The sequence below is a fragment of the Ixodes scapularis genome, unplaced genomic scaffold (assembly GCF_016920785.2).
Source record: "Ixodes scapularis isolate PalLabHiFi unplaced genomic scaffold, ASM1692078v2 PGA_scaffold13__105_contigs__length_92229423, whole genome shotgun sequence".
NCBI lineage: Eukaryota > Metazoa > Arthropoda > Arachnida > Ixodida > Ixodidae > Ixodes > Ixodes scapularis.
The window spans coordinates 60195398-60218510 of NW_024609839.1; the positions used below are offsets into that span (position 1 = coordinate 60195398).

Below are 23113 nucleotides of genomic sequence, written 5' to 3' on the forward strand. Positions count from 1 at the left end.
CATATCGTACCGGCGCGCGGTCGTGTATCACTGCGTGGTGAACGGTAAAGACCCCAGGCTATACTTCGTTTCAGCTTCGGTCCAGACGCAGCCGATGCTACAAGCGCGAGCATGTGGCCCAGAACAGTGCTTGCACTGCACGAGCGCGCGTGCTTGGCAGGGATGCTGAAAGACCGGAGCTCGCGCTTGTAGCTTTGGCTGCGTCTGGACCGAAGCTGAAACGAAGTATAGTGGTTGTATTGTACTGGCAAAATTTCTCATCTACAGCTGGGAGACAAGTCGCCCGTTGGTGCAGACTAAGTTCTAGGCTGTATAAACATACACACATCACAATTCTATGACTTTTTAACCTTCGCTAATTGAAGCTTCGAAACGTTCGAATCAGAGGCGTTAGTCCAGGTTAGCCAGTCTTGCACAACAGGCGGCTCTGTTATTTTGGACAACCTTTAAACTTACTTCAAAATTAACTAAGGACAGTGCAAAGAACGCTTGGGCACAGAGAGACCAAATTAACACCTTTTTATCACAAACTGAACGTCGCGCGCCCGCACACAACATCCTCTTTGGCGCACAACCAGTTTTTTTTTTTTTTTTTTCATTTTCGGTTTGCTCAAAAACAGAAAATAAATCGTTTTGTATGATCATCATTACTGCCATAAAATACCATCTAAATAATCTAGAAACGATATAACATTTTCTCAGTTCCAATTATTGAAAAAATATAATGACACAATATTATTCGATGCCTTCGACTGCGATACTTTTTCGGTTTGCACAGAAGCGCGCCAAGCGCGCGTTCTTGAGTGTTCTTTTTTTTTTTTCGCTGGTGCTTCGGTCACTTCGGTTGCTTCGGTGCAGTTGGGTGCAGTGGTCGGTGCTTTTCGGCGTTCGTTGACCTGTCAGTTTTCGTTCGTTTTCTTTTCACGCACAAACCTTTCGTCCCGTTATTACGTGCCGATCATGGGTAGGCTAGAAGTTCGTCGGAGATACGCAATGGGTCTGTGAGACCGCAGCGGCATCGGTGGCCCGCAGCCTGTTGCAGTTTTGCCAGATTCGCCAGCATGAATGATCAAGACGAACTTCGCGATGAAGCTCGATTTCGAATGTTTGTCGACGACGACAACCATCGGTCCCTCTTCGAAGCTTTTGTGTCACAAGCGAACAAGGGTAAGTCTATCGCTGTGTGTGCATTTTTTATTTTTATTTTGGTCTTCTTTTATAACCTACAGTTCGAATCTCGGCCAGGTGCCCGCAGTCTGACGGAGGCTTCTTATTGCGGGGAATGCGTTGTGTAAACGAGACTTCGGTGGAACGTCAAACGATCCCCAAGAATTCGAAATGAATCCTCAGTCTTTCTCTGAGGCGTACCAGATGGCTTTCATTCGTTTGGGCACGTAAAACCCCCAGATTTTACTTTTATAACATACATATTATGTTCGTAAAACGGCTGTCACAACGTGCGCAACTTTTCAGCCCTGGGATCTTATGCATCACAGAGTAGTGATACACGACCGCACGCCAGTACGATACTCATCCAGATTGAGACGGGCAGGGGCGGGGAACCGAACTCAGGGTCCCTGGGTTCAATCTCCGCCGCAGGCTGTCAGCATACCTAAAACATGTTTACAAACTGCTAAAAGAAAATCATGTGTCAAAGCCGCGAAAGATAGTCGCATTTAATTTAGGACTGTGCCGAGCTCGAGTATGTCTGCTTCTTTTGCAGAGGTTGCGGTGACATTAGAATGACGAGTCTTGATTGGCTCCGATTGAAGTGCAATGGGTAGACCTCAAAGCAGCTTGCTCTGAGGTCTATCCACTGTCCTTCAATCAGAATCTATCAAAGCTCATCATTCTGACGTAACCACAACCCCTGCAGAAGAAGCAGACGAACTTGCACTCCGCTTGGTGTTGTTCCTTGTGCACTTTAATTGGCCAATCCAGCTTAGTGGCTACCCGAATCAATGCCGTAATACTTTTGTGAGTGGTGGTATGCAAGCAGCCTGTTGCAGATTAAGAACAGCTGGACAAGCAACCCTCACAAATATTAAAATCACATAGAGCAGTGCGTATAATTTTTCTTAGTGAATGTGTTCCAACCCCGTGGGCACGGAGGGGACGGCAATCCAGACCACTCCGACGGGGGGACCAGCTAGGGTGTTTATACCTAAAATACACGCACTGGCAAGGAGGGGTGTTCAGTAGGACGATCGTTGGCTTTGCTAAGTGTCTGCTGCCGCGGGGCCTCGACTTCCCTGCGCCCTCGGTGGCGCCCGGGTCGGTGAAAGAGGACACTGAGCTTCCAGGCACCGACGGGAGACATTCGTATTGTAAATCTTTCCCTTTCAATGTATACTTTGTCATTGTTTCAATCTTGTCTAACCGTAATAAAGTTTTCCTTTTATTCTTCACTTTAAAAACAGTGACTTTTTGGGCCATAAAGTTTAACGCACAAAGCCCATCAATCTTTCCGCTTTATCAGAGTGAATGTTGGAGAAAAAGCGGGTAGAGAGAAGGAAACGCCCAATCTTGGCAAGCAGAGGGCTTTCTGGGTGGGTTCTTCTCCTGATATTCTAAACCTGCAACAGGCTATACACTATGATAGTGCAATTAATGCAAAGGTGCAAGTGAGCTGGACAAGACTAGCGATAATAATCCCTTAAGAAGGGGAACACCGAGGACAAACACAGCTAGGTAACTAGTACGTGACCGAAATTATCCGCCTGGTCCTGGTATCAAACCGGGGACCTCTCCATTTCCAGCGGAGCGCTCTATTAACTGAGCTAACCAGGAGTAAGATGTCAGTAGAGCTCTACCGACATCCAGCTTTACTGATGTCTAACTCCTGGTTCGCTCATTTGGTAGAGCGCTCCACTGGAAATGGAGAGGTCCCTGGTTCGATACCAGGACCAGGCGGATTATTTCGGTCACGTACCAGTCACCAGCTGTGTTTGGAAATTTCTGTTTCTCCTTTGTCCTCCTTGTTTCTCTTTTCCAGGGCTTGTTATCATCCTTCTTGTCCAGCTCGCTTGCACCTTTGCATAATTGCATTATAATCATAACCTTAAAATGCAGGCCGTTCACCATTGTTGGTGTTAGACTGGTAACAGCTGATAAAACCTGTTTGCTCCACTGACGTCTAACTCCTGGTTATCTCAGTTGGTAGAGTGCTCCATTAGAATTGGAGAGGTCCCTGGTTCGATACTAGGACCAGGCAGATTTTTTTTGTCGCGTACAAGTCACCTAGCTGTGTTTGGAGATTTGTGTTTGTCCTTTGTCCTCCTTGTTCCCATTCTCCAGGGATTATTATCGCCAGGCAATACACTTTTCCTGCGCTTACCATCCAGGCGAAAAATGGCTGAGTCACTAGGTTGAGGACGCATGTCGGGTGGCTTGTTTCCACAAACAAAAAAGAGTAACAGCACATATTGAGAACATGTCCCTAGCCCAGTAGATGTACCACAAAGAATGCAAATATTGGAATGGTGTATATCTCACTCAGGGGCGGATTCAGAGGGGGGGGGGGGGGGGGGGGGGGGTCCGGATGTCCTGACGCCCCTCTTGAATTCTGCATGTGTAAAAATTTAGGTAGTGGAAACGGGAAAGGGGGGGGTTTAAACATATGATACGCTGACATACACCTGACCCCCCCCCCCCCCCCCCTTCAAGAAATACTTGCGTCCGCCCCTGATCTCACTCTATTTTCGGTCCAAGCGGATGACCCATGCTATTCTATTCTCTACAAAACGTTTATATTTAGTTATTTATTTCATTACCCTCAGGACCAGAGGCATTACAGAGAGAAGCGGGTTACATGAGTAAAATGCAGTAATAAGTAAACTCAGCAAAACATATAGCAGGAATTAAATATCATAGGGTATTTACGGCTCTTTAAAAGACCCCTGAAAAGAACAAACAAAAGTTTTTTTAAGCAGTCTGGTTGGGACACGCATGTCAAGAAATAAATTTGACGGGAAAGAGTTTTTTTAGAGCAAAATTGACGGCGCGAGACACAATTTAATTGGCAGCCATCTCCTTTCCACTTGTTTCTCGGCATTTCGGGCGTGTGGAAATGACCCGTGACGTCATGGACTTCGCTCGCAGAATTTCAAATAAAATCTCTTACCGTCAATATTGCTCTAAACAATTTTTTTTCTTTTTCGCGTGAAGTTTATTTTTTGACACGCGTGTTCCAACCAGCCTTATAAAAGTTTTTTTTCTTTTCAGTGTTCTTTTTAAGAAAAAAGGTCACTAACGTCAGTTTGAGAATGTTTGTCATCAGGAATTCCGGTGATGTCTCGGACCACAGTTGGGAATGAGAAACTCACAAAAATGATTTGTGTGAGAGGAAAAGACGCCGACTGTGCGGCAACGATCGATGCATGCTGGAAAGTAAAAAGGTGTTAGTAGGCTTTCATTAAGAATCAAATTGTCGATATATCTTATGAAACAAGTACCGATGAAATAAGTGTAGGACCATTCGTCGAAAGCCCATTCGTCGACGGACAATTCGTTGAATGGGGCAATTCGCACTAGTTCAATTTGTCGAACGGGAAACTTCCCGTTTGACCAAAGAACTACAATAAAGTTGGAGTGATGTGCTTTTGTGCCTAGAACAAAAATCTCACCACGATTCGCCGACCTGCAAGTGCAAATATGATTATCGGCATTGAGAAAAAGAGTGACGATTTACAAACATAAACTGTTTTCTCGGTGTAGCCTTTTTGTAAATTCGCGACTAAATGATGTCGCTAAGAAATTATGTAGGTCAAAAAGAATAATTGCATGTGAGCTTTTTCTAGTTCCATACTAATTTTGTCTTTACGAAGTTGTAGAAAGAATAATTGCAAAAACAGGTTTTATTGTCTTGTGATAGTCATGCCTTTTGAGGTTGTTAGACCAACGTGGCATTGCAGACTATTCTTTGCTGACAAATGCAGCATGCCGTGGTTGCTGTACCAACAGCAAGGTGGTGTTGGCTGTACGCGTATTACAGGTGTACATATGACCATCCAGGATCAAAAGATTAGCCCTTCGCTTGGTCTTCCCAAATTTCATGATGATAGAGTCGAGTGAACGTCTTCTCGCAGAGTCCGGCTTTTATAATTTTGAACGACCTGAATTTTCACGATTCACTACTGGACCCTTGTAAATTCTGAGATCTTAATTTGTAATCCTTTATTTCTGACAAACAGGGTCCCATTGTTGACCCCCAACGTCCCCGGGTAACTCCAGACATCCTGTGCAACTCTTTTCGACTGTTCAGCCTAGTTTGACGAACTGGCACTTCCGCCCAATTTTCCGTTTTGCGAATTGGCCTAGGGTGAATTGCCCTATTCGACGAATCGTCCTTCGAATTGTCCGTCGACCAATGGGCTCTCGACAAATTGGCTGGATTCGCGATGAAATATCTCTCTATGTCGTGAAAGCAGTGATAAATGTTATGGCAGTTAACTGTCGTTCTTCCTCTTCATTTTTCTCTTTTTGCTTGTTTCAGACTTGGGACCCATCGACAAGAACTGGTTCTACAACGAGCGTTCCTCCCAAGTGTCCGCATGCAGCGGCAGTGATGTGGGCACCGCTCTAAACTCTCCGTCTTCGCAACAGTCGAGTTCCACTTGCGTGAGCGGAGCGACTCCCAGATCGTCGAGGCCCGCCGAACTCTTTTCGCCATGTGCAAGTGCCCTGGAGTGGACTCCATCACCTCCGTCCAAGTAAGACCACGTTGGTTCAACTTTGAAATGCTTCGGAGACGGCGGCGACAGCATTGCTGTAAAAAAAGAGGGTGTGCTGCAAGTTGCGTGGTCTCTAGTCGCTGATGAAGCGAAAACAGCACGGCGTGTCCTGAATGCCTGGCCTTCCGGCATGCACTCCATGCCTTCCACTGTGCTTTGGGTGTGTGCGTGAACTCAAGGTGCATGAGATGCTGAAGTATTGTCGAAGGTTGGAAACTCGCACTGGAAACGGGACAACTGATGCTCCTTCCCGCTGTTCTCGTCTTGTCAGTAACTATAGGCAATCAATCAGTCAATTATTCATTCTTCATTTTTGGGCCTTGAAACCAACGGTGCCCCATCGAAAAGCTGCCAAGGGCAGCTTTTCGTATGGAGCATCGTTGGCTTTGAGGCCAAAAATAGTAATGTGGCACCATAGCTAGGGCCTCAAAGGTAGTCACATTATTGTGCTTCGCACTAATTAGTTAAACCTGTCGAAGTTTAAGGTGAAAGAGAACCTTAGAAAGCGACAAACAAAACGTTTTGAGTGCGCACGAAACATGATTCATGCAAGCATTTTTTAACAACCAGTATCCCACTTCTGCTTTTCTGCAAATTCCTAAGCTAAAATGAAAGGAAAGTAATCCTGTGATTGATGCCAAAAGAATCATTTTGAATGCAATGCCAAAAGGAGATGAATTTAGTAATTTATTATCTTATGGAGGGTAAACCTTTTATTTATGCTGAAAGGGGAGTAACTTAGTAATACATTGCCAAAGGAAGAGTAAATTTAATATTTATGCCGAAAGGGGAGTAATTTGTAGTTTAACTCTGAAACCCAAGTGTTGTGGCAATCTCTAGGAGGCGCTGTTGCACGGTGACAAAGCCCACTTTGGGTCCCCCAGCAGGTCGGACATGTTCAAGACGCCCGCAGTTCCAAACCCGCGGTCACTCCTTCACAGCCTCGGTGTTGGAGCAGCCGGACCCAGTCCGCAATGGTCGCCGTCGCTTCAAACCCCGCCGAATGGACATTCCAGTGAGTGCCAGTGGGCCTACCTACTAGAAAACCTAGGCGCCCTGCCGTGAAATTTCTAGGGAATCTGGGGAAGTAGCAGAAGGAGTTGGGGAACTTTGTGACACTTGGCAACAGAAAAAAACGTGCCTTGTCATGAGCTCCAGCACTTTGTATGCTGACATACCTTTTACAAGCAAACCTGCACTTGCCCATACCTGGTGTGGTCACTGCGCAGGCACAACCAGATTGGCGTTAGGTGAAGCTTCTGCACATGCGCATTTCAGAGTCTGTGTTACAGAGGATTTCTAACTGCTCGATTGTTGTCCCATGGTTTGTTGGCAGCACAAACTGCGAGGAGGTGACAAACGCTATGGTCGCCTGTAAGCGTCTCGGCCTTTCCGCTCGCTTTCCTTCTCACCACGCGGCAACTCAGTGCATGTGCACTTACGACCAATCTCTGCAGGATGCATCTGCCATTAAATTGCAGATGCCCCTCTTTGTTTGAAATGAACCCTCTCTACAACCTAGACTGTCTAATGCGCATTGCTGACAGCAGCGCCACCGCAGTGGCGAGACATCAGGGAGTGCAGTTGGTTTATATGTTCTCTCTTTATACTTGTAGGTGAAAAGAAGGACATGGATATCAGAAAGGATGACAACTTGGTAAGTGATTTGATTGTGTTGCATCTATTCACCAGGCATGTCTTAGTTGGACATTACACTGTGAAGCTGATATCTCACTTTGGTGAAGCTGGCCGAAGTCAAGGTGCTCAAACAGAAAGCCTCCGAGCATTCTCTTACGGAAAGAACAGGGAAATGTTTTTATATTGATCCATTTATATTTCATATTTTTCCACATTCTGGGACTAAGCAACTTTTTGTTTGCTCTTTTGGAGCGACGATCGAGGTCTTTTTAAAGCTAAAGCTTTAGCCGGCAAGTACTAAGTGACACAACACAAAAAATTTCTGCTATTATATCAAAGCTCTTTATAATAACCAGGTGAAGTGGAAGTTCAAAGGCCTTAACTCAAAGACCTCTGGGGATTAGGTAGCTCCTAGACAGCTTTGCGCTTACCTTTCTCCTAACTGTAATCCAGATTGTATTAGTACTGCTTAGGTGCCTTCAATGCGTCTAGCACAGCTGCCTCCCAACTATCTTTGTTCAAGATCGTATTTGAACGACCCTGAATCCTTGAAGTTTTGTTACTTTTAAGCTCTACCATAGTCAAAATTTATGTTTCGCACCTATGTATACGGCGAGCAAGTTTTTCTACTTCTTGTGCAGTGAGCACAGTGATGTCATAGCACTGAAATCTGATTGGAGGACATAGTGGGTAGGCACATAGGTTAGCTGCTACATTTGAAAATGAGCGTGTTGGTTAATAGATACAAATCTTGAAAGAATAAAACAGAGGACGAGGACGGGAACAGGACATCTTTCATTTGGCATTTAGCTGCCTTTGACTCTGCCCACTTTGTCCTTCCAATCATGACGAGCAAAACCGTCATCTGCTGGCCCTAGCAACGGCCGTCTTACTACTTTTGGAAATCTGCCGGTTTTTTATGAGTGAAGACTTAGCCTTTGAGAAAGGACAGAAGAAATGGTACCTCAAAAAGTGTGTTATATTTGCTGACTAACAACTACCAGATGCGCATCTTTAAATGACGAAAGCGCAGCCAAAATGTCATCTGCTCCCTTGAACACGAGATCACTCCTTACCATGCCTCCTCTCTTGGACGTTTTGGTTGACTTGCACACTGTATGCTGTTGCAAGAACGTACTATGTATTTGCTTGTCCATTCTTTAATGCTGTCTCATCTTACCGTTCTCACGCAGCACCTCGCACCACGGAGCCTGTTCCGTTCGTCCACGGCAAGCTTTCGTAGTTACTCGTCCGAAATGGAAGACGTGCCGGAAGGCAAGCCCAAAGATATTCCTTACGGCGACGAAGATGACGAGGTGCCGCGTCAAAAGCCGCCAAGCTCATGCTTCGGTGACGGCGTGACTCCTCAAGCCTCGCGCACGGAACCTAAACGTCTTCCCGTCGAAGCTCTTGCCCGCTGCATCCAACAGGGCAACTGGGATGAACAGGAACTGCTTGAAAGCCTAAGTATGGCTGAAGACCGATCCGAGCAAGCTTTGCCGCAGTTACCGAGCCCTTGTGTCACGCCATCTAGCTCACAGATCTTCGTCGACAACGACAACAAAACAGAAGACATCGATGCGCATACGAAAGCAGACATGTTTGTTGACCAAAGTGTCGTTGACATTCCTTTAATCGTGGATATTGACGCACGAGATTCAAGTAACATATTGACCGTGGACGTAGCTACATCGTCGCAAGCCTCCGGCTCTCCACCCGCGAGACGCCGCAGCGCTACCGCAAGGAGGAAGCTCATGGGTGACCCGAGAGGCCCTGTTCCGCTTCACTCGGCTGCGAATCTCGGCAGACCGGGAAAACTCGAGCTGGTGGCGGAAAGCGTCTGCGCAGGGTCCGCCGGTGAGAGCCTCAGAGACGGCTCCACTTCGGAAGAGAGCAGGATGGACCTCGCCTTCGCCAAGTCGCAGAACGACTTCCTCAAGGTCGGATACTCTTTCACGCAGATGGTGGAGGTGGCAGAAAGCACGATGGCCTGTCTTGAAGCTCCAGACGTCGGATTTACGCAGTCCGAGCCTTCAGAAGCTGCAGTTTCGTCAGAGGGCATCTTGGGATGCCTCCTGGGCATGGACAGCACAAAGCGGGCCAAGAAAGTTGCGGCAGACGTACCGCCGTCGCAGGTTGCACTCCAAAGCTTGACAGCGGTCCCAGTTCCGAAGGCAATCTATCTGCCGTCAACCGCCAAAGCTCAAGCGTCCCACAGCGTCTGTTCTGATGAAGTCATCGAGGTCATTGCAGAGGATGTCGCGCCGAAGATTCCGACGGGCTTCACGACGGGATCTGGGAAGGTGGTCACAGTGTTGTCCAAGTCGCTCAACGCTGCGCAGTGTTTACTGTTGGATGTTGGGGGTCATCCAATCGAGGAGGAGAAGCGTTCGGCCGTAAGTGCTGGTGGGAAGAGGGCTTCTGTACCTCTAGATTCCCTCAGACCAGGTGCCACACCTTTCAAGAACAATCTTGTAGTCCAGAACGATGCACCACAGGACAAGGGCTACGTGACGACTGGTTTTACAACAGCCGGGGGTCAATCTGTGACTGTGGCAGCATCTGCTCTGGCTTTTGGAGAACGGCTACTTCATGGTGTTGACAGTGTTAATGTCTCAGAATCTAGCCATCTTTGGGACGTGCCCTCAGCATCAGTCCCAGCCAATGGGCAGTTTGAATCAAAGGCACTGTTCCGAGACATCACAAATCGGGTCGTGAAGAAGTCTGACCCAATCCAACTTCCCCCAGCAACGCTGTCTTCAGAAAGTGCCGAGAGGATTCCTACCGGATTCACAACGGGCAGGGGTGCTGCTGTCAGTGTCCTCAAGAAGTCTCTATCTGCTGCAAAGAACGTCCTCTCGGAGTTGGCATCAAAAGATCAGGGGGTGGAATTGTGCGAAAATATATTAGTCACGACAGGATTCACAACAGGCAATGGACGTACGGTAACTGTGGGGCAGCGTATGCTTCACAGCGCCTGCAAGTTTCCCGGCGACCAAAAGATGAATGGGGAAGACGGCGCATTATCAGAAGTCAGTGCATTGGAGGGATTGACGGCAGCTGAGCGTGGTGTCCTTGCCAACAGCGGGCCCGAGCAAGCTTCTTTTGTATCTGAATTCCAAACTGCTGGTGACATGCCAGTCTGCATTAAAAAAACGCCGCTAAACCATGCTTCCAGACTATTTGAAGACGAATGCCCGCAAACACGCTGCAAAGATGCAGAGCGAAACGCCTTCACGTCTTCCACAACTGAATCGGGGGACACCGCCTCTGCGTCATTTGATTCGTTGCGGAAGGTTGCGCTTCTCTTCAACGAAACGCAGAAAGCCGACGTTGGAAACACGACTTTGACTGATGACCTTAAGGTCAGTTCTTCCGTATCCGGATTCAAAACTGCTGGTGGGAGGCAGGTCTGCATTCCAGAGGAGTCGCTAAGCCGCGCTTGCAAATTGTTTCGAGACAAACGTCTCGAAGCGTGCTGCGGAGACGCAGCTCGCACCATCTCTACCTCTTTCACCGCCGGATCGGGGACCGCTGTATCTGTGTCGTCCGATTCCTTACAGAAAGTTGCTTCTCTCTCTGGTGAAGCTGAAAAGACCCACTTTGGCAACGTTGCTTCAACCAAGGTTTGCGAGAGCCGTTCCAAACCTGCAAAAGTAGGGGTTGCCGAGGCAACGAATCATGTTGCGACCGGTTTTAAGACCTGTTCAGGTCGTGTGGTGACGGTGGCACGCGATTCCCTCACCACCGCGCAAGGTCTTCTTCACGACGTCACGAAAGAAGTCGCCTCTTTTGACGGCCTGCCAAATGGAAAGTCTGATGTTGCCGCACGCAGCGACGTCGTCACCGGTTTCACGACATGCACCGGAAAGCCGGCGTCGGTGCATTCCGATTCACTTGATGCTGCATCTAGGGTGCTGGGCGCCAGCACCAAGAACGCGAGTCTTGACGACCTAGAAGAGATGCCAGACGCCCTTCGCCAGCAAGACATTCGCGGGCGGCTTTCGGCGCCACCGTTGGCGTCGGTGTCTTGTTTGAGCGTCGCACAAGGTACACCTCAAAGACTTGCAAACGGTCTGGTTGCCAACTCGTCGCCCGGCATCGCTTCAGAAGCCCAGCGGACTCCACAATCCGCGTCGGCCATGTTTAAGTCAAGGCTGAAGGGCGTCGCCCGAGCTCCGAGTTTCGTGACGCCCTTCAAAGCCGTCGGGAAGCCCCAGACCCCGACGGTGGCAGCCAAGACGACTGTTGCGCCACCGCGGAGCTTGTTCCGCAAGAGTCAGATCCAGCCGGGGAAACTGTGGATCATGCGGCGAGTACTGAAAAAGGACAGGATTTCGCTGAAAGAGGCGTTTGAAGGCAATGCCCCAAGGTTTTACAGTTGTGAAGAGGTGAGTCTTTACAGCGGAGCTGTTAGGGGCTAGGTTCCCCAGGATCGTGTCCGGTATGTCGACACAAACCTGCCGGGACAGCCACCGCCATCTATAAGCGACGGAAGTGCTGCAGTAACGAGCTGTAAGTGTTTTGATGCCGGTTTGTTAGCACTAATTTCGTTGCCTCGGCCCGCTGTGCTTTGACAGTTCACAAATATTAGGTTGCGATCATGGTCTATCAGTTGTCACCATAACTTGGTTGAATTTATTGTTGTGGAGACAGCATTCTGACAACCCTTAGCTCTTGCAGGTCGCCAAATATGGTACATTATAGGCAAAAGGTTTCTACAGCGTACGGGTTTCATGACCTTTCTGCCAGTGGCACACGCTTCCCGTGTTCTAATTTCTTGTGCAAATAAAGATTGATTGATTAATTGATTGATTGATAAGTTAAGAGTGGAAAAAAGGGTCAACATTGGAACCTTTGGCTTATTATGATTGAAATTCGCAGTATACACTGGCATATGCAAGACAGGATGCAGTGCAAAGTTTCATTTGTTTACATGAATTGTGAAATGAAGTACCGTATTTACTCGCACAATGAACGCACTCGCGTAATGAACGCACTCGCGTAATGAACGCACCCCCCAAGTCGGCTCTCAAAATTTCGACTTTTTTTCACTCGTGTAATAAACGCACCCCCAACTCGGACGTCAAAATTTTGACCCCCTCCCCCCACGCGCGCGAAATGAACGCACTTTTCTATCCTGGTGCAGCGAGGTCGCGAATGCATGGGCAGCGTGGGCGAACAAAATGCCTTGCAAAAGGCGTTAAAAAAATGTGCAAAGATCCAACGGAAGCAAGAAAAAAAAAAACATGAAGAGGAGCTTTTTTTTATTTTTGCACAATGGAGGTAGAAGCGGAGAAGGTAGAAGCGCTCTAAGCGAACGAAACAGCTTGCGACAGGCGGCAAAAAGAAAAAAAAAAAAAAAAACACGGAACTAAGAAAACAAACAAAAAGCTTTTTTTCCTCTTTTTTTTTTTTTTGCACAGCGCAGTTTGGTTACGGGGGTCGCGCGCCGAGCGCAAGGAGGTAAGAAAGAGGAGCTGAGAAGCCCTCTAAGCAAACGAAACAGCTTGCGAAAGGCGGCAAAAAGAAAAAAAAAAAAAAAAAAAAACGGAATTGAGAAAAAAACAAAAGAAAAAAAGGAGCTTTTTTTTCTTTTTGCACAGCGCAGTTTGGTTACCGGGGGTCGTGCGTCGCGCGCAAGGAGATAAGAAAGATAAGCGGAGAGCCCTCGCCTAAGCAACGCCTAAGCAAACAAAACAACTTGCGAAAGGGGGCAAAAAAAAAAAAAAAAAACCCAAGGAAATAGGAAAAAAAAACGAGTTTTTTTTTTTTTTTTTGCACAGTTTAGTTTGGTTACTGGGTCGGGCGCCGCGCGCAAAGAGATTAGAAGTTACTTTGATTTTTCAGGATAAAAGGTCCATTATGCGAGTAAATACGAGTAAATAAATACGGACCCAAAAATTTTACTTGGCGTAATGAACGCCCCCCCCCCCCCCTCCCCCCCAACTTTGCATTGATTTTTCGGGAAAAAAAGTGTGTTCATTCTGCGAGTAAATACGGTATAGTCAGTTTCATCAGGAACATGCTGACATTGTATTAGAAAAACCATACTTTGAAAACTAATGTAGTGCCCAACATTTTTCTTCACTAGATATGCAGCAGAATGCCTGGAGAGTGTAACTGTGAGTGTTAGTGTTTCCTACAGGAGGACGCATGTAGCGTTTCCCATGGGTCATGCTAACGAATTTGATAACAATTCACCGATGGACCTTCCTGCAATTTTTTCACCCCTTTTTTGTACTCTGCCTGTCAGTGTACGTCGACGCCCTTGGATACGGTTGTCCATACCACTCGTGGAAAGAACCACATCCATACCGCTCGTGGAAGGAACCGCGTCCATATTACTCGTGGAGGGAACAGCGTCTATCATTTTAACTGCACGCACACATCACAGCCCATGTACCGCTACTACGGAAACTCCGAGTGAAGCACAACCGGCAATGGCAGAGCAGCAACTGCACGCACGCATAAGGGCAGGGTGGGGGGGGCGGACCGCCCCGGGTGTAGAGCTCATGGTGCACCTGGGCAGTGAAAGGGGAGGGGATGGGTCGTGGCAGGCTGCCACCTCGGGTGCTGCTGATGCTGGTGACGCCACTGCGCCCACATTCTGCCATGTCGCGACACTACACCTCCTAGATAACAAAGCAGTAGTGCTGAATAACATGGCGTCATCAGAGAAGGCCAATGCTGGGCGAGAAGGGACACAACGATTACGTTAACGTTTGGCTCAAAGTTCAAACTTGACTCGAAGCTGAGCGCTGATGTGGCACATCTGATACATAAGCTGCTGTGCCAACAGCCGTCGCTTTGACCATTCTTTGGTCAACAAAAATCTTCCACGAGCAGTATATTACCGGTCGAGTTGCTTGTATCTGAAAGAGACCGCTTTGTCTTCCAGCTTGCGGCCTTTGGTGTATCGGGCGTCACTGCTTCCGTCAACTCCATCTCTGCGGTGAATTTTGAGTTCTCCGCTCCCCCTCCCGATGCGCTCATCATTTTGGGAGACGGCGCGACGGTGCAGCCCTCGCCAGGTCAATCTAGGCTGGGCAAGAGCGAACTTTACAGGTGGGCAACAAGATCTTAAACGGAGCGAGCGACCGACTGAGTAGCAGTCTGGAAAAAGAAATATTGTAAATGACTTATTTTTCGTGGGCTCAGTCTTTTGCAATTTAGGTCAAAGCTTAAGTTTTTAAATACGCGGGTTCTAATTTTGGCGACGCGGCGGGATCTCAATATAGATTCCAATGTATTTACATTTTACCGGAATTGTACGGGGGACCTATTTTTCGCAAATTGAAGGCGAATCATGAAATTTGCAAAAATTAGGTTCTCTCAAAAATTAAGTCATTTACAGTTATTCAAAGCCGGATTTACTTGCACCTTTCAGTGACATAAGTCACTGGGACACAGATTTCTGGCGATCCACCACACACGGTTTACAGCAGCTGTTTCAGAACATCACACTATGCCATCTTTTTTTTTTTTTAAGCACTTGCATAATATGTTTTATTTTACAAATGTCTGCAGTAAAAACAAAAGCACACGCACCTGAGCCTAGCTCGGCAGAGTGCTTCAGGTTGTGAGAGAACTTGTGCATGGAAAGCACTTTTTCAAAGTCACTTGCTTGTTCCCATGCCTTTGTCAGCACTGCAGATGTTTGTAAGATTGAGTACAGTAGTGGAGATACTGGTTTGCTAAGTACGTTAGAAGTCTGAAGTTTCTCATCTCCTTGCCTTCGTCATCCTTTTTTTTTTTTTACAGCGAAGCTGTTATATGCTAGGGTCGGGGAAAAAATGCATCCTCACATATCGACAGAAAACTCCCCATTGGTTGTGGCAAGTATGAATAAATAAAAAGAAAAAGAGTAGTCAAGTATGAATAAATACAAACGAAAAGGGGGGGCAACCAGCGTGAGTCAGCCTTCCTTGGCATCATTAGATAGTGAGGTCCTGATCCCTTGTTATCATCTCTAGGCATCGTCCTAGAGATTGTCCTAGAAGTCGTCCGAGGGGTCGTCCTAGGCGTCATCCTCGAGATCGTCCTAGAAGTCGTCCTCGAAATCGTCCTAGAAGTCGTCCTTGACGTTGTCCGAGAGGTCGTCCTCTAGGCGGCGTCCTAGAAGTTGTCCTTGAGGTCCTCCTAGAGGCTGTCCTCTAGGCATCGTCCTAGACGTCGTGAAGATAACAGCTTCGCTGGTCCTCCATTTTCATGTGAAGTGGAAGGGCTCTACAATTTTTTTTACAACTATAGCTGTTACAGGGGATTCCCAGCTGCATTCTTGGCGGCGTCATTGTGCCAGGCAGAACACTGTTTCACGTGCGCTGAAGCGTGCACTGCCCGTGGCGCCATGCGAAGCGGGCGCTCTTGGCTCTTGCCAGGCGGCGGTGTCTTCTACGGTTTGCGGGGAATGGTGCTACACCTACCTCTCCATAAAGCTTGATTTATGTTTAACATTGAATGTAAAGCAACTTACCACTTGTAACGCTACCTGTCTCGAGCTATAGGCTTAGGCAGTGATATTGATTCATGTGTGTAGTGTGTTTGCTTTCCTACAGGCTTCAGTGACCACTGGCCTGTGTTCTGTGTGATTGAGTAAATAAAGAGTGGATCTGTATAAACGTCAGTGTTCTTAACCGCAATAGCGGCTGTCGCTGCTATTGCGACGATAGCTTTTTATGATAGCGATTGTGATTCTTTTTTAAACTTTTTACTTTAGCGCGTTCTTGGGTGTTCCGGGCGTGGATTCGAGCCTGATATCTCGGGAGTGGTTCGACAACCATTACCGGTGGATCGTCTGGAAACTGGCCTCCTTGGAACAACACGGTCCACACGTCTTTGCGGGGAGGTGAGAGGCACCTTTTTTTACGGTGGGGGCAAGTTTCCCCAGTTTCGTGTCCGTGGACAATCTCGATACAACCCTCTGGACAGCTATCACCATCTATGAGCGATGGCGGCAACCAGACAACTGGCTTGCTGGTTGTCTGGTTGCCGCTGTCGCTTATAGATGGCTGTACATAGTACGGCTCCGCTGCTCTTCCTTCTTCACCAGAGTAGAAAGGCTGAAAGGTTTTTTTTTTCTTTCCCTCTTTGTCTTTGTTTTTACGGTTCTCGCAGTTTATATTATTAATCGTGAAAATGCCTCAGGGCACCTGCAGGCTTCTGACAAATACCGTAGGCCCAAAAAGGCATTGTCTAGATGTCGTAAAAATGCAGAATTCGAAGCAAAGTCTGGTAGCTAGGTGTATAGTCAAACCTGTTTATAACAGCCTCCGTCGGACAGAATAATTAGTTCCATATAGCGGGCAGTTCGTTGTATCAAAACTCGTATAAAGCGAATTTCAAGAATGGGAGTTAGAAATACACAATGTAGCGCAGAATGTACGATATACACTACTTGTTACATGTCCTTTTGGTGTCCCACAAAAAGTCTACAATCTGAAAAAAAAAAAACAAAAAAACTAACTAACGTTATTGGCGGGCTTATAGATAGGATAATAGGCAACTTTTGTACAACAGTTAATTCCGCAAGAACGTCCTCCTAATCGGAGTACCCAAACTTGCGCGAGGGGGGGGGCGGAGTGGAAATCATTCATTCTCTTGCTGCTTGGGAAACAATGAAATGCGTGCCGGTCTGGACCGAGCCTGAAATGTTTGGATATACCTATGTCTTTCTGTCTGGGCTTAGAGTTGCATAACAATAAAGAGACATAATTTTTCTTTCAAGATGCCGAAATCAGAAGAAAAACTGTTGGATTGTGCACAAATGTGTTACTCCTAGTGCGGGCAGAAGCTCGAAACGAAAAAGAGCGGTGCTTACAGAAGTGCTGCAAACCGAGATCACCGGTAAAGAAAACGAAGCACAGCACGCGCCGCATGTGCTTTACCTTTCGGCACACCACCGTAAGCAAGTGGACCCTAAAAAGTCCACAACGTGCCTAATGCGGCCGTGCAGCTATCAAAAATTACACTCAGCTTTTCAACGAAAAATGAAGATAAGAGACATCATTGACAAGTCTGTTCCCCTTAGCTTGTCCCTGATGACGCTGAAGGGTGCAAGCTTCCGCTTGTTTAAAGGGGCGCAGAGGCAAATTAACTTATTGTGTTGCGGAGTCTGCATTGCTGCAAAAGAGGTAGGCGGGTTTTAGAACGCCGTGCACATGTATTTACGCACACTGCGTTCAAACAAAAAAGTAAGCTGCCAACCAAGCGTGCATGGAAACAGGTGCTAGTCGACTACCGTAAAATACCAGAGAAGCGCCTACCCCGCTTTCACTGAAAGTTGGATTTATCTAGACATAGGCACTTGTCCGGTCAAATCGGATGCTTAACATATAATTTGCAGAATTCCTGAATTTTTAACAGGTTAACAGTGGGGCCTTGAACGAAGTGGGTGCTTCCGCGGTATTTTACGGCAAGCTTCAAGATGGATGGCAAAGAGAAAAACAATTGCGCGTCTCACGAGTTTGGAAATGCCGGTTTACGCCAGCAGACAGGTCGCGGCTGTTGAATCTTGCCATGCAGTTCGCTTGGTGCTTGGGGAGGGGGGTGTGATTTTAGGTCCTGCAGCGGTTCGGATCGTTTAAGAAAGGAGAACAGGATGTTGGGGAATCCCCACCCTCCCAAGGGTGCTTCGAGTCAGCCCTTTCAGCCTATCTCTCTTATCTCCCCTTCTGTATGTCTGGCTATGCTACCTTCGTTTGCGGCTTGTGGTTTGGAAGTTTTTCTTTCGTTCCAACATTGTTTTTTGTTTTTTTTAGAAGGGACATGTTGGGAGACGGGCATTTGTGCAATTTTTGAAAGGCTTCTCATGGTGACAAAGTTTGATATAGCCATTCATCTGTTTTTTTATAAAAAGTAGTTCTTACATGCATTTTTATTTGAAAAGTTTGGGTGTTCAGTATAAACAAACATTCGCTATATTTGAGTTTGTTATAAATGAGTTAGACTGTAGCATGCTGAACTTCAATATCAATGTTTATTTTATTCTAGTCACTGATGGCCTAAGGAACGCATGTTGTGGCACGTTCATGTTTATATTTGCTTCATGATTCATTCTTCTGCATTGTTACCTTCTAATGCCACAATCTCGTTGGCTAACGGAGCAGTAATAAAAAGTTTGCTGTTACGAATTGAAACCAACCGGTATATAGGGTGTGTCCAAATTAGACGAAATTGTAGATTTTTCAAGCTTGAACCGGCAAAAAAATACTATCGTGCTTTGAAGCTTAGTGTTTTGCTCAAGCAGTGGCCGCCATGCTTCTTCTGTAATATTCCGAGTCATCGCGCACCCCACTTTTAGTGCGAATATTGATTTCCAAAATAACACCGAGTGATTGCCCACCCCTACAAATACCCCAATGCAGACTCCGCGATCCGCGAACAATCATCCTACCTGTATGACGCAGCCGCGGACCTTACGGTTTGAGGACGTCCGTGACAAAGTAAAACGAAGGAGGGAAGGACACTTTACTTTGTTCACGCATTTCCTCCCCGATTCCCGCGACCCCGAAGTTAGTGTACTTGTGAACGAAAGAAAAACAATGGAGATAACAAAATGAAACTTCGTTTTGCTTATAAAAAATCTGGTTCGGACAAAAACAAAATTGGGAAAATAACTGAAGCATTAGCCCATTCAGAGATTGCAAGGTCAGCGAACGCCGCATACACTGGAATAGAACTGCGGAGTGTAAGGTCGAAGTATGTCTCCTCCGAAATCACCGCGAACCTAGTCCTTCTCCCACAACATAGTGACTGCAGTTGGCGAGGTTGTGCAATGTTTGAGACAAAGCCAACGGGTAAATAAAGATTTGGTGGAATGCCGCACAGACGTTTGTAAAGCGTCCCGTTTCGAACTCCACGTTCGTGGTGCTGTCCACGCCACGCAGCAACAGCGCCTCAACCCGTATTGATAGCATGTCGCACACATACAGACGCACGCATGTATGCACGAAACAAGTTGCACAAGAGCCTGGTTGCTCCTTGGATTGACAAGGCGCCCAACTTGGCCCGACGCCAAAGTATTTTCCAACGCGATCGCCGCCTTGCCCGCTTCCTCCAGCATCACTCTTCCTCGCTTCTTTCGGCCGCTCGCTCTTGCTTTTTTCTTGCTTCATTCTTTTTAAATTTCTAATGAAGAGAACATGGGGATAGAACATAGCATAGTTAGAAACGTGCTTTCATGGAACAAACGTTCACGCTGTATGCTGATCAGCGATGTTCATGGCACGTATAAAAGCAACGGACTTTGCTATAGCCAGACGTTCTTTCGTGAGCATTTCTTGCATAAGACAATAAAACTAATTCGAATTTTGAGTTTAATGTATCTCTTGTGCAGCTGCACCAAAAATGTAAAAAAAAAAATTGGTGTTTTTTTTAGCTTTTGTATTTACCCACCAAAACATGGCCCACCCCACTTTTTTTTATGAATCTCAGGTGGCAGGGGGGTTGGTGATGACTAGGGATATTACGGTATGTTGGTCTCGTTTTCACAGATGTCCGTCACCCCTCCATTTTGTCGTTAGGTCCTTGACGCCCGACAACGTCATGCTCCAAATGAAGTACAGGTACGACGTCGAGATCGACCACAGCACCAGGTACAAACTTCTTTGTTATTGTGCTGCACTCTTCAAGGAAACAATGATTTTCAAAACCTTGAGTGTGCACTTTTTTTTTTTTTTTCCACTAACTATTCTGTGTTTTAGCTATGATTCCTTGTTTTCGGGGTTAATTTTTCTTTGGATTCGGGGGTATTTTTGTTTGTTTGTTTTTCTTTTGGGGTTCATGCTGCTTGGAAATCCTGCATTTAAAAAATCTGGGTTCATTGGAGCTTCTGTTGAAGAAAACAGGACATGTGTGTAGAATACTCCAATCCCTAGGAAGCATACAGGCAGTCCGGATGCCTGGAAATTGTCCCGGCAGCGATAAGGTAGGGAAACGAGATAAAAATCTGTTTCTTGAAGATAGAAGCAGCCTTGCAAACAGTTTGGTGCTGGCTGTGTTATGAGTCGACGCAAAAAGAGAGCTGTAGTTGAAGATTTTTGCCAGCTAAGCTGGTGTTTTCTTATTCGAGATGAGCTCCGATTCAAGGTTTTGCGGTTTTCCTGATTATTATAAAAGTCTTGGCAGGTAATTTTTGGGAATGTGCCAAGAACACCGAACCCTAGTTACGACTAGGATTTTAATAGAATATTGCCATGTAGCATTGCTGCAGTTGTTAGTACTAAGCTAGGTTGCCTTATGACACCTGTACTTAGTAGTACTCAACTGCCTTCGGGGGCCTTTTTGGAGTGGTGACCTCCCTCGTTGCAATTTTCAGGTCAGCCCTTCGAAAGATCCTTGAGAGGGACGACATTGCAAGCGGCACCCTGATCCTGTGCGTGTCTGGGATCAGTCGAGAAGAAAACGTAAGCCGCTGAAATTGCGTCATGTTTTATATTTATTGTTTCTTTCTTTTTTTGCCAAAACATTTTTGATTTGTTTTTATTTAAATGAAAGGACAGATCAAGGTTCTTCCTGCTTCAGGCTTTACGATAACTGTTATTCAGCAAAACGTTGATCATGGGTTGCAAAAGCTGGCGTAGCCTAGGGGAGTGTTCATATGAATGCTCTTTTTTAGAGGTGTGCGAATATGCAAAACTTTGAATACTTTGTGAATAGTGCTTGCTATTCAATTTGCTTCACACTTTTGCTGTTTTAAGTATTCGAGTTTTTGAATATTCGAAAACTATGAATAATGCAGAACTTGCTGATTTGTCTCAACTCGTGGTCTCGTTCCTAGTTTGTTTTTGGACTGTGCAGTATGCTTTCGATCTTGGCGAACCCAAAAGGCCAACCTAAGTGCCTTTTTCTTTTGTATAGAGCAGTGGAAAGTTATTTGCATGCGCCAGCGCGATCTGCCCTTCGCTTGCCGTGATGTCTTTATTGTGGTGTTGGCGAAGTGGTCGTGGTGCAAACATGACCGGGGCCATTGCTGCGATAGATTTGATGAAGGACTACGATTTGCAATGGCACGTGTATCGTCGTGAGCGCAAATGCCACGGATTAGTCACTAACCGTCACTACAGTAGAAAAGGTGCTGTGAATTCGCATATGGATTTACGATCGACTCAGCTATCGGTGATATTGCTGCGTGCAGGCCCAAGCAAGCAACTCTCAGTCACGGTTTTTATATAATTCCTTGCAGAGGGCCAAGCAAGCAACGCTCATTTACGGACTTCTAGAAAAGTTGTGTTTATTCTTGCTCGGATGTAACTTTTATTATTTCGTTCTACTTTCTTGCTCTCGAAAGTGCCTGTTCATTCTCACCCTGAACGTTCGACGCTCGAACCTTCTGGGCCGAATTTTCAAGGTGCTCACGCACACTACATAAGGAGCTGTGCTGGATCTTGTCGAGTCAGTCTCACTCTCGCATGCTGTTACGCTGCCAAATCACCGCCCTCTTTTCTGCTGTCTTCACGCTCATACTTTATTTTGTTTGGCACAAGTTTGCCCATTAAACTTTCAGTTTGAAGCAGGATTTTCTCCTCTTCTGCTCTTGTCATCTGTAACACTTCTGGCGGAGGTGTGGGGTGCCGCAGCCCATGAAGCGCACCCTGCCGAGGGCCTGTTGTGCTACTCCGGGTCTGGAAAAAGATGAATATTTTCAACTGTTGACTCACAAAGCGGGAGCCGCAAAACGTCAAGTTCACGTGACCACTGACACCATTCTTCTTGCACCGGATTTCTCCAAAACCCGTTTCCTCCTGTTTGGCACGTTGGTTTGGACCGCGCTTTACGTTCAGGTGGTTGCGTTTGTATGCGACGGGTCTACGACGGGATCTCCGACTGGCGAACCGCCTCCGCTTGTGTACCTTCGTTTATGTTCTGTAATTTCACTCCTTGAATGGTGTTTTCTTGGCTGATCTTTTTATATGATCCGTTTTTTTATTAGTCACATGTGTGACATTTTTCTTTTTGCAATAAAGTTAACCTTTTCATAATTATGTTTGCTAAGAAAAAAAAAAAAAAAAGTCCCAGTCGTGTTTTGATTGAGTGTCCTCATTTAATTCACATCAAATAGAAAATATTTGTACTAATAAAAAATATTCGTATTCGAAACTATTCGCATCTGAAATTATTCGATTCGATCTGATTCACAACTTTTACTATTCGATTAGATTTGCTTCGAAAGATTTTGATATTCGCACACCTCTACTCTTTTGGTATCACTTGTTTTGTGCAAACTGCTGTACAGGTAACAATGCTTTTCGCAGACATGAACTGGTTGGAAATTAAAATTTTAAAAAGGCTAATTAGTGTCTTCATTTTGCCTACTCTTGTTTAATGTCTGAACACAGTTGTCGGTGTTCTTGTTCGCAAATTGTCTTGTGATGGTTAAGCTCTCATCTCACTTCCAACTGGAGTGAACCCAGAAAATTTTGAGGTGGCCTAGAAGTGGAATGGTAAGCGTTGTGCTTCACATGCTGAAAGTCACAGCACAGATCTCACTTTAAGTTCAATTGCTATCTGCACCACCTAAAACTAAACCTTTCCCAGCGAGAATCCAAAGTGAATGGACAAAAACCTATATACCATTTAGCAAAAATTTCAATTGTTAAGATCCACATGTCGGAAGTTTCCGTCGGTATCGCGAGACAAAATGACCACCCAAAGACTTGGGGAATTAAACAAACATGTCGTGGAGTTCCACCTATCAAAGTCTGAGTCTACTGTAAATAGTTAGATTTGCTATCTTTGTTACC

The 23113-nt window shown here is 46.2% G+C and overlaps 1 protein-coding gene across 2 annotated transcripts in view; it reads left to right on the forward strand.

Moving 5' to 3' along the window:
• Nucleotides 1-750: 750 nt before the first annotated feature.
• The window catches only part of LOC8027232, a 49103-nt gene continuing 26740 nt past the window's right edge, over nt 751-23113 (forward strand). The window contains exons 1-9 of one of the 2 annotated variants that reach the window (XM_029993751.3): nt 751-1167; nt 5495-5711; nt 6617-6747; nt 7349-7389; nt 8564-11761; nt 14272-14438; nt 16090-16218; nt 19895-19966; nt 20689-20776. In XM_029993751.3, the coding sequence (XP_029849611.2) occupies nt 1062-1167; nt 5495-5711; nt 6617-6747; nt 7349-7389; nt 8564-11761; nt 14272-14438; nt 16090-16218; nt 19895-19966; nt 20689-20776 (4149 nt within the window). In that variant the 5' untranslated portion in view covers nt 751-1061. The remainder of the gene's footprint in view (nt 1168-5494; nt 5712-6616; nt 6748-7348; nt 7390-8563; nt 11762-14271; nt 14439-16089; nt 16219-19894; nt 19967-20688; nt 20777-23113) is intronic. The other variant, XM_029993752.3, reaches the window with a different exon arrangement.